At 39.7% G+C, this 12,087-nt stretch overlaps 1 protein-coding gene across 13 annotated transcripts in view; it reads right to left on the minus strand.

Annotated features, from left to right (window-relative positions):
* The window catches only part of SYNE1 (spectrin repeat containing nuclear envelope protein 1), a 464,771-nt gene that overhangs the window by 262,099 nt on the left and 190,585 nt on the right, over window positions 1–12,087 (minus strand). For all 13 annotated transcript variants that reach the window (XM_059401283.1, XM_059401282.1, XM_059401288.1 and 10 more), the window contains 7 exons: window positions 10,327–10,554; window positions 9,773–9,871; window positions 7,784–7,971; window positions 7,268–7,391; window positions 5,680–5,846; window positions 3,302–3,455; window positions 363–991 (listed from right to left, as the gene is read on the minus strand). In XM_059401283.1, coding sequence (XP_059257266.1) covers window positions 363–991; window positions 3,302–3,455; window positions 5,680–5,846; window positions 7,268–7,391; window positions 7,784–7,971; window positions 9,773–9,871; window positions 10,327–10,554 — 1,589 coding nt within the window. The remainder of the gene's footprint in view (window positions 1–362; window positions 992–3,301; window positions 3,456–5,679; window positions 5,847–7,267; window positions 7,392–7,783; window positions 7,972–9,772; window positions 9,872–10,326; window positions 10,555–12,087) is intronic.

Here is a 12,087-nt window from a genome sequence, read left to right on the forward strand (position 1 = left end):
TTAGTACTTCTTTTTTTTTTTTTTTTTAAGATTTTATTTATTTATTTGACAGACAGATCACAAGTAGGCAGAGAGGCAGGCAGAGAGAGAGGAGGAAGCAGGCTCCCGGCTGAGCAGAGAGCCCGACACGGAGCTCGATCCCAGGACCCTGAGATCATGACCTGAGCCGAAGGCAGAGGCTTTACCCCACTGAGCCACCCAGGCACCCCATATTAGTACTTCTTAAGTGTTCAGTTAGTCATTAATTTCATCCTCAAAATATTAAAAGAAGTTGCTAAATATGACACCATCAAAGCATTGCCGTTAACTCTAGAACAAATAAAAAGTCGATGGAACAACAGGTTCCAGTCGTTTCTTTTTACCTCTGCTGAAGAGCCTGGCGGGTAAGCTCCTTCAGTCTCTCTTTGTCTGTCCTTTCTTCAATGTCCTCGATGCTTCTCAGCAACTCCTCTTTCTGGTCTTGGAATGCTTTCTTCAGTACGGCCAGGGCATCTGCCTCGCTCTGCTTCATTCCCAGAAGGTTCTGGATTCGCTCTAATTCAGAACAGAGGTGATCAGCTGTCGTCCGGCAGGATGTCCTTTGCTCAGAATTTCCGCTTTTAAGATGGTACTGAGCTTTGGCCAGAACGCTGTCAAGGCTGATGGCCGCGGATTCCAGCGCTTTAGCGTCTTGAATGGCATGATTTAAGTCCTTTTCCAATAAATCGGTCTGTTTCCTACTCATCCTGTCCGTTGCTTCCACCGTGTGTCTCAGCCGGTGGAGAACCCCCGACAGCGAGGCGTGGCTCTGCAGGAATTCCGCCAACTGGGACAGAGCGAGCTGCCGCCTTTCGACGACCTGGCTGGCCTCCTCGAACAGCTGGAAGCAGTCCTCTGCCTTGCCCTGGAGGACAGGGAGGTTCTCAGCTCGACCCAGAGCACCCAGCTTGACGAGGTGATCCCGCAGACTGTGCAGTTCTCCCTTTTTGCTCTCGACTTCTGCCGTGTGGTCCTGGAAGGGAAGAGCGGGTCACTGAGTCCTCGGATACACCGTGGCTAAGGACACAGACACATTCACAGTCTGTCATGTCGAGATCCATTTTCAGTGCAATGGATGCTGTAGGCTTTAAAGGTCATCGGTGGTGAATCTTTTTTAAGAAACGGTCTTAGAGTTTTCTGTTTTCTTGTCTATATATTTCACATAAAACACAACTCTGACTTGGAACTAATTCATTGCATGAAAGAGAATGTCTTTATGAATAGAAATTGTAGAAGGAAATCTTATATAAATACATACATATATATGTATAATGTGGAAGATTTAAAATACATTTGTATACATAGTTAAAGTTTGTTATTCTAGTATAAATAATATGTCATTCCCAAATACTCTATTATATATAATAGTATTATATATATATATCAGCAACATATTCTCTCTAACTCTATCCATCTATCTATATATCTCAGCAAAAAGCAAATCACAGGCCCCAAATGGAGTCACTTATGGTAGGTCAGGTCACCAAACTGGTCCTTCATACCTAACCTAATTGCAGTTTCAGAATCCTCCAGAAATACAGCATTAGCTTGTCAGTCAGGAATTTTCTGGTCAGTACGGATAAGGTAATCTGTCACAGAGGCCCTCCCCCCGCCAAACCCCGCCAAGATAAGTGCCCCATTCTTACCCCAAAGGGAAAGTGGCCTTGCCTAAAATGATCCTTTCTTTTCTTTTACTAATAACTTCCGTGCCTCACTCTCCTTTAACGAAAACTTGACATTTTTTACAACCCCCTGAGCTCCTTTCTATTTGCTAGATAAGATACTGCTTGATTCACAAATCACTTCGTAAAGCCAATTAAATCTCCAAATTTACTCAGTAAATTTGTGCTTTTTAACAATACCGTATATATACAAATATATATACCTATATTCTCAATACTATATATTATATTACTATCTATCTATATAAAAGATACTGAAGTTTGGAAATTTTAAGTATATATGCAATAATGTTAATTTTAACAGCTTGTAGGGAAGGAGCCTAGGAATAGATGGGCATCAGCCTCTCTTCAGAGGCAGTGCGCGAGGCAGATGAACACAGGTTTCAGCTGCCTCCTGTAAAGAAACAAAAATGAACTCATCGAGACCGTTGTGTGGGCAATGTAACTTGCTCAGAATAAATCAGGTTCGAAATCTCTCAGAGCATTGCTAACAATCTCAGCATGCTTCCCATTAAAGAGAAATTATCACCCCACTTAATCTTGAACACAATGGCCTTAAATGCCCCTTCTTTGACCATTAAACTCTAGAAAGAAGCTTTGAGCATTTACTTCAGAAAATTTACAATTCGTTCTCTGCGCTTTTGAGACACAAATCTTTTTCAAAGCTTCTGTACAGTTACCACCCAAGAGTAAGTTTGTAAAGCATGGGGGTCATCCTTTTGAAACCAACACACTGAGTGAACAAATGCTTGACCGATTTACCCTAAGAAAACTCTGGTTGACCTGATTTATGAGCTTGTTTTGTACACGTTTGGCGAGTACTGATAAGCTAAGAGGAGAGCAAGCCGGGAAGAACCTTTGCAGTCGTGCAGAAAGGACCAAAAGTGAATGAGAGTGACCCTGCGATGATACCCCCATAGGGTCCTCCAGCTCATCATGCTTACACGGCCTTTTAATGAAAGTGTGTCCCGTGGCAAGACACAAACTACTTGAGATCATAAAGATACGAGAAAGTACTATTTCTTTTGGTAAAACCAATCAGCAAGCCTAGGGCAGAGTGAGCACTCTATAAATATTAAATGTTTTATCATTAAATATTGTCTTAAGTTTATTACGTAGCTTATCTCCAACTACCCCAACACTTGATTTAAATGTTATTTTTTTAATGCCAGGATAGATATTATGCATGATCTATAAATAAGGAAAATAAATCATGAATTTTAAGTAACTTCTGAGCTAAACAGTAATTTAGTAAAATTGCATCATTAAAGCTTTGGAATTCCCTATTAGTTTTCAGCATTGGAACAAAACAAACCAAGAAGCTTAAAAACAGTCTCATCACTTCACCCTAGAAATCACTCACTCCATTTCGAAAAAATAGTGTCTTAATGTGGTTGTCTAGTTCATGTGAAATGGTTTTATCGGCTTAATTTATCTGTGAACACACTGCTAGGACCCATAGGTCCCAGTATTAAAACATCTGCATACGAATGCAAGGTTAAACCAGTGCAGAATGGCTGGGTTAAAAAAGTGCTTTCTTTATAATTCCAGAGCTCTTTTATGAATAAATTCTTCTTTTGATCTTAAAGTATGCCCTTTACCTTGTGCCGAGTAAATGCTGCCTGATGGTCCGTTATGCTTATCTCTGAAGTAGTTTGTAATTCACTGAGAAACAGCTTAATCCAGACAGAAAAGGAAAGCAGCAGTTCATCAAATTGCTGGTGCTCAGCAACTGCGGACTGAAGAAAAGTGATCCTACGGAGAGAAAGGTGTTAAAGTGAAAATGTCCCACAAGTTCACAGAAAAAATGATATGTTCGCTATTGCAATAACCTTAACTGAAGGCAAAAAAAGATGTTGTCCTACGTGAGCACACCGATGTTTTTGATGTCTTCTACTTCTCAAACCCTTGATTCTCCATTTCCCACATCTCACTTAGCATTACCACTGTCCCCAAGGTGGTCCCCTGAGCCATCTTTCATGCCCCTGGTTCTTTATCATCACAGCTAATCTGCATATACCGCCCCCGTAACACACACACACACACACACACACACACACACACACACAGTAGAGTCTGTGTGCTCCTCCCCATTTCCACAAGCCCACCTGGGTCTAAATTGCTTCATCTCTAGCCTGGCCTCCTCCGTGGCCTCCTTCCTGCCATTGTCTCCACAGTCCACGCTCTAGTGGACTTACTAGAGACCACTAGAGAGACTAGGGGAGACCGTTGTGTCTCCACAGTTCACTCTCTAGGTAATAGCCAGGAATGGCTTTAATGTAAGCAGGACAATGTCTGCCAAGCCTAACACGGAGGCAACTTCTTGCACATAGGAAGGCAAACCCAAAAGTCCTTATTGTGGCCGATGAGGGACCCCCCATAATCCACTCCTCCGACCTCATCTGACACAGCCCTGTTCCACAACGCCGCTGCCTCCGTGGAGAATACCATGGGAGGCGAAATTTTAAATACCGTTTTTCTCCAGTATACAAACAGCTTGGGCAAAAATAAAACAAACACGAGCAACCCTACCCTCTTCAACATTTTTTCAGTTAGTTTGATCATTTTCCCTAATGGTGAGACAAAAATTGGCGACTGAGGTTCATCAGAAATGCTGATTTTTGAGCACGTGAGGGTTTTTTTTAAAAAAATTTAAATTTCAGTATGGTTAACATACAGTGTTATGTTAGTTTCAGGTGTACAATACAGCAATTCAACAACTGTGTACCTTATCCGATGCTCAGCACAGTAAGCACATCTTAATCCTTTTCGTCTATTTCATCTATTTCACCCCTCCCCCCACACACCCCCCTTTAAGTTAAGAATCTGTTTTTTAGTTTGTCTCTTTTTTCTTTACTCGTTTGTTTTTCTTCTTAAATTCCACATATGAGTGAAATCATATGGTATTTGTCTTTCTCTGACTTATTTTGCTTAGCATGATACTCCCTAAATTCAATCATGTTGTTCCCAATGGCAAGAGTTCATTCTTTTTTATGGCTGAGTAATATTCCACTGTGTGTATGTGTGTGTGAGTGTGTGTGCGTGCGTGTACACCCCACCTTTTCTTTATCCGTTCATCTGTTGATGGACATTTGGGCTGCTCTCATAGCTTGACTATTGTAAATAATGCTGCAATGAACATGGGGGCAATATATCTTTTCAAATTAAAGTTTTCTCATTCTTTGGGTAAATACCCAGTAGTGGAATTATTAGATCATATGATAATTCTATTCTTAATTTCTTGAGGAACTGTTATCCATATTGGCTACACCAGTTTGCATTCCCACCAACAGTGTAAGAGGCTTCCCCTTTCTCTGCATCCTTGTCAACACCTGTTTTTCCCCTGTGTTGTTTTAGCTGTTCTGACAGGTGTAAGACAACATCTCATTGTGGTTTTGATTTGCATTTCCCCAACGATGAGTGATGTTGAACATCTTTTCAAGTGTCTGTTAGCCATGTTCTTTGAAGAAATGTCTATTCATATCATCTGCCCATTTTTAAATTGGATTATTTGTTTTTTGGGTGATGGGTTTGTAGAAGTTCTTTCTATATTTTGAATACTAACTCTTTTTTTTAATTGAATACCAACCCTTTATTGGATATGTCATTTGCAAATATCTTCTGCCATTCAGTAGGTTGTCTTTTAGTTCTGTTGCTTGTTTCTTTTGCTGGGCATATTTATTTATTTATTTATTTATTTATTTATTTATTTTTATTGGGTTATGTTAGTCACCATAAAATACATCATTAGTTTTTGATGCAGCGTTCCAAGATTCATTGTTTATATAAAACACCAAGTGGCTCCATGCAATACATGCCCTCCTTAATACCCACCACAAATAACAAAGTAATTTCTTTCCCTTCCATATTTTTTGAATGGCTCACTTAAGTAAAAGCAAAAAATCTCTGCTTTCTTAATTTATATGCTTACCATTAAAAAAATGAACAATATAAAAACATTCTTTTAAAAAAACCCAACCTTTTGTTAATTATCTGTGGCAAATCTCTCCATCTCTCATCCAACTGTTCCAAATGTACTTTCATCGTTTTCACATCATCTTTGGAGGCCACTGAGAATAGTGATTCCTTCAGTTGCAAAAGGCTGCTATAGATTGAGGCCCGGGATACAACTTCATTCTGCAGCGCCTAAGAAAAACAGAATACATTCTAGATCCCATCCCAGCATGATTGACTAGGAAGGACCATGTGACACAGGTGGCTGCTCTCCAAAGACTTTGCATTCTTGCAACACAGAGGTCATTGGGACCAGGCTTAAAGAGAGTTTTTATTACTTGATTTAGAGTGGATCTGCTTAACCTCTAATGAAACATTTAAAATACTACTGAAACCTGAATTAGTGTTCCGGAATCTGAGTTCTATTAAGGTAGGCAACTTTAGAAGCTGTAGAATTTCTTTCAAGATGAACAAACTGTGTAGGTAAAGAGAATTAAAGGAAAGCTATTGCTAAAGAGAAACAGTGCATATTTAACAATAATAGAGATGCAATTCTGGGTACCAGAAATGTGGTCTCCTTCTTTATTTAGAGACTATATTAGGCCAAACTGGAGAGCTAAGGGCTCTCCATTTTGCTTTCGCACAACAGAATGACTTATTTTTAATCAGGCAATGAACTGTAAGGTGCTCTGAGCGCTGCATAAAATTTTCAGTCCCTATCTAATAAGATATAAAAGATAAACACCTATAGACAGCTAACAGCATAACATAGTATCAAATGGGATGATACTGTAGAATGACGCACAGTAGATGCTTGTCAGGGTGCTTTCTCCCCCTTCTTAAAGAGGCCACATGTGTGATACAAGCAAAGCTGCTGAAGGTTTCTGAAGAAGGGTCACACAGCCTATGGATGGCAGGAAGAGCTCCAAGTCAGGACAAAACACACAAAGCCAGAATATGGGGATGGACAAGAAATGTTCAGAACACAGTGGGAGGCAGCTTGGTGGACACTGGGCCCAGATGTAGATGTCACAGAGGCTTCAGCCTCCTCCACAACCCTTAACCTGTAGAGCACCTACTCTCTGTGTAGAGATGTGTAGGACTAGTTTTACATGGCCAGATAGCTTTGTGTCATTTTTCAGAAAAGGAGCTGTGACTTCCCCTCTTAGAACACTTCACAGTATATTTATAAAAAGATAAGAACTTTTTTTGGAAAGTGGCTGGTGGCTCAGTTGTTAAGCATCTGCCTTTGGCTTGGGTCATGATCCCGGAGTCCTGGGATCAAGTCCCATATTGGGCTCCCTTGTCTGTGGGGAGTCTGCTTCTCCCTCTCCCACTCCCCCTGCTTGTGTTCCCTCTCTGGCTGTGTCTCCTCTTTCTGTCAAATAAATAAATAATATTTTTAAAAAAGATAAGAACTTTTTTCCTCAGTGTGGACTAAGGATGGCTTTTTATCCTCAGGGTAGGAAACAGTCACTGGGGGTTTCTGAGGAGCAACTTTTGGGGAGAGTACTGCAGAACATCAGTGTGCAATGAACTAGAAAGTTGTTGAGAAGCAAGAATGTGGGAAACCCTTAAAGTCAAAGAAGGAAGAAATTTGAATTTGAACTTGCCTGTATTGACTGAAGTTCACTCTCCACCTTGACTCTGTCTGCAGAAATGTCCATTTCTGGGGAACTTGCTATTTCTTCACACCGCTCTAACCAGGTTAAAAAGGTTGATAATTCTTTCTCCAGTCTAAAGAAAGCAGAGATGAGAGACAAATTTATCAAAATTACTATGCCAGAAAATGAAACCTTTCCAAAATTTGAAGGTCCAACACTAACCATTGAGAATAATACAGTGTTGGTTCTTATTCCTAGATATGAAGGTAAAAAGAACATTCCCTTCACATTCATATGTATTTGTCACCTGTGTTTATATCTATGTCATAGGAAAGGTACGCACACATCCTCTCCATTTTAGGGGTCTTCACCTTCTGACACAGACCAAGATCTTCTCATATTAGACACGTGAGTTGATGTGTTTTACATCTGGGATGATTATTTCCCAAAAGCTGGTCCAGAATTTCCTACTTAAGAGTGCCAGTTGAAATCCATACTGCCAACTTGGGAAGGAAGGCTGCCCACCTCTGCCAGTGAGCCAGCAGGGTCTCCAGCGCTGTCTGCCTCTCCTTGGCCCGAGTCCGCGTCTCCTCATACCTCTGCTGCAGGGCCGCTGCCTCCTGGACGGAGGAACCTCCGTTAGCCACCTTCTGGGCGCCGGCTGAGGTAGTGGCCACCACACTACTCAGTGCCTCCAGGGCTTGGCAGAGATCCTAACGGGAGGCCAAGAAAGCACAACATCAAGAAACAAGGCCGACAGTTCTTTTGAGACCCATCATCACTAAAAATTTTCCCTCGGTCCATGATCTTCTGCGAGACATAGTCAAAGTGAGGAGAGTTACTTCATGAATGCGGAAATCAAAAACGAAATGGAAAGGCTCTTCCCCAAATAAGAATTTACTGCTGTATATCAGAATAATTTCAACTTTCCTTTCATGATTCAGATCATTTGTGAAAATTATTATTCCTTCTATGCCAAATATGACTTTTTAAAAAACCTCTGTTTAATTTACAAGAGCTATATGAAGCATGCTATAACCTCTATAAAAATATATGGGGTGTGCCTGGGTGGCTCAGTGGGTTAAAGCCTCTGCCTTTGGCTCAGGTCGTGATCTCAGGGTCCTCGGATTGAGTCCCACATCGGGCTCTCTGCTCAGTGGGGAGCCTGCTTCCTCCTCTTTCTCTCTCTCTGCCTGCCTCTCTGCCTACTTGTGATATCTCTCTGTCGAATAAATAAAAATCTTAAAAATAAATAAATAAATAAATAAATACCATATATATATAGAGAGAGAGAGAGCGCGCGCACATTATGGCTGACATAGCTGCTATCAGGAATCAGTGATAATCATATCATCCTGTCTCAGGATGTGGCAGGTTCTATGTTACATCCATTTCATATAGTAACTCATTTAATCTTCATAAGAATCTTGACAGTTATGTTCTTTCATTATTCGCATTTTAGAGATCAGACAATCAAGGCAGAGAAAAATAACTTGCTTTACAAAATCTAAATACTAGAAAAAATAGTATCCCTTTCTGGTACTCAATTATTAACTTAGTAAACTATTAAAAATAATTCCATGAAATTCAGTTTTCCCACCTTTCCTCAGGTTTTGGGTATTTAAAAAGAATTACCTAGGAGCACAAAAACACATTTTTTTAGAAGATTTTATTTATTTATTTAAGACAGAGGGAGAGAGAGGAAGAGAAAGAGCACAAGCGGGAGGAGCAGATGAAGAGGGAGAAGTAGACTCCACGGAGCCCAATGCAGGGCTCGATCCCAGGCCCCTGAGATCATGACCTGAGCCAATGGCAGAAGCTTAACGGACTGAGCCACCCAGGCGCCCCCCCCACCCCATTCTTGTTGTAAGTATTCAAACCTATAAATTCCACTCCCCTTTCCAGATGTGCTTTTGTCAGCCCGTCGCTTTCTATCACTGCAGTCCCTTCCCTCGGCACACGTGCATATAGATAGGGGTAACAGAGATGTTTTTTTAAATTAGCACATTTCTTCTGGGTTTTTCTCTGCTCCTGAGTCTCCCTCTTTGCTTCTTTCCCTAAATTACACCAAAGGCATCTGTCGCTCTGTGAACACCCATCAATAGTCACTAGTTCAGGCAGCAGACCAAAAAAGGTAGCCATTGGTAAAAGGTTAGTGAGGACATATTCTTTGCACATCTGACTGTTGTGTGTTAAAAATCTAAAATCCGCCATTGCGCATGTATGTTTTTATGCACAATTAATTTTTTATAATGCTTGCAACAAGTAACAGAATTTACTAAAGCTAAAAATCAGAAAAAAATCATATCTTAAGTATGAGAAGGAAATGCTGTAAGTGAATATTCCTTTAATATGCATTTTTAATAAAAACTTATTTGTAAACTTACACTTCTTGTGTTAGACGAACATGTTTGATATATGTCCTTCCTCAAGTAACATAAAAATCCTTTCAATTTTAACCATCATAAAAACATTTACTATGTTTTCAAGCAGGAATTATCAAATCGCTCTTACCATATGTTCTTGGAGGACTTTGTATGTTTCTGTGGCCGAAGAACATATTTTAAGTCGATCAGCAAGTTTGTCTTCAAATTCAGACACAGACTTCTGGATCTAAAACATCATTGAAATATAAAGATAATGGTGGGGAAACCGTATATTGAGGCAGAAAAAGTTACCAAGGAAGCAGCATGCTTATCTCTTTTGATAGCTTTCAGACGAGATCGGGCGCGTTCAGGGTGGTATGGCCGTAGACTCTTTTGATAGCTTTCAATAAAATTATTAAAATACACATTTAAAAAAAAAAAAACTCTAAAATCCGTGTATCCTATTATTTGAAAGGAATAGATAAGCCTTAATGCCTGTCTGAACACAATGGATAATGACATTTTTATATTCCCTCAAAAAAGGTATCACATGAATAATTAAAGGCTTAGTCATCATTGACAACTGGGTCAACGATTAGCAAATTGTGTCTTCCTTAGTTCACTATTTCTGGATTACTTACTGCATTTCATTATAAATGCAATAGGAAATAATACCTTTCGCATGCAAGGTCCCGTTCTTACCTTTCTAAGATTTTCCTCAAACTTTTGCTGCTGAGATAAATGTCCCAGAATTGTTGCTTCCAAACACTGTGCATGTTCCCGCAGCTCCTCCCAGTACCTTCTTATTTGTGTCAGCTTCGCTTTGATTCGAGCAGATTCTCCAGTGGTGACAAACTGAGCAAAAGACTGAGCTGCTTCTTCTAAGTCTGTAATGCTGCTCATCTTGCTTTCTATTTCCTGAATTGTGACCTAATAGTTAAAACAAGAAAAATGACAATATAGGCTGAGTAAGCTTGTCTTTCTGAAATAACAGCTTCTCTACATAGAGAGAAAATCAGGAGAGGGCTTCTTAGCTGACATTTCAACACACTTGGACCATTAGAGACCAGCTAGGAACAAACACAGTAAGTTTCCAGACCTCATTTGGGGAGGAAAGATAATGCAGATAAATGTTGGAAAATATGAAGTGACGGTGGTCGTGTTCTGTGCATAAAGAATCAGAGAAAGACCTACCCCTGTTGCAGAGAAGTAAACAGGGAGATGTCCCTATGTTTCATATTTTTCATTTTAGTATTTCATGTTTTACCAAACAAGAAGTATCTCTAAAGGTAAAGAGAATTCCTTGCTTATCCTCCGAGTCATGCCTTGTACCAGCGGATCTGGGAAGCAGTGTGTTCCAGTACCTCATAGAAATGCTAATGTTGACATTCGTTTAATTTTCCTCAAATGTAGCTGAGTATTTCATCTTTACCAAACTAAAAGCTTGTCTGATTCCACTCTTGCAAAACCAGTCTTTTTAAATGTATTGTCTTTATGCCAGTCGTTTCCAAATTTGGAATACGTTAGGATCACCTGGCTGCCATCCTCAGGGAGTCTGGCTCAGCAGGTCTAAGGTGAGGCCAGGATTTTGCATTTCTAAAAAATACCCAGGCGATGCTAATCCTGCCCATGCTGCTCTGAACCACTGCTTCCTCATTAGTTGTGGGCACACAGTGAAGAAGCTACATAGTATCATTTCTATTTGGAGCAGGAGACACTGTATCTATCGGCCAACACATGAGAAGTACTGAAAGACACCAAGGATGTGTGTGGGCGGAAGGAGGCATGTCTGTCATAAACACAGAGGCTTATTTATGCATAAGAGAATAAAAATGATTTCTCTGAGAAAAAGAGCCAAATCTTCCAATCCAGTAAAGCCAAAAATTCAGACAAGTCTCAGTTACCTTACGGAAAAAAAAAAAAAAAAAAAATGTGACTTATGTCTACATGAGACAACATAGTCAAAAATAAATGCGGTCTAGATGAGACAATCAGGAATAATTTAGATTAGTGCCAGGTGCTTGTTACTTTATTTTTATTTTTCATAGGCAGGACTACCGTGGTATAGCTAATAGATATGTTATTTGAACATGAATACAACCTTTCTTTTTTGTTTTTCGAGATGGTTTTTTTTTTTTTTAGAAAAATCACTCATAAATTCAACAAATATATATTTGGTGTCTCCTATGTGCCAAAATTGTTCTAGGTGTTTGCACTAGCTCAGTGAAGCAATCTAAAATAAGACAAAATTTCTTAGTTTTTAGAGTAATTAATACATGTTACCAACAAATTCATAGATGTAAACTATGTAATCATATTGTTGGATTCTAATCCAAAAAGGGAAGATGGAAGAGGTACCCAGTGTATGTTCTTATCATTTGTAAATTATCAATTAAGAATAAGAAAACCGGTCAATTTGGAATAGGATGCAATGAAGAATTAAACGTGGGCTTATAGAAAAAT

This window comes from Mustela nigripes, chromosome 5 (assembly GCF_022355385.1).
Source record: "Mustela nigripes isolate SB6536 chromosome 5, MUSNIG.SB6536, whole genome shotgun sequence".
Classification (NCBI taxonomy): domain Eukaryota; kingdom Metazoa; phylum Chordata; class Mammalia; order Carnivora; family Mustelidae; genus Mustela; species Mustela nigripes.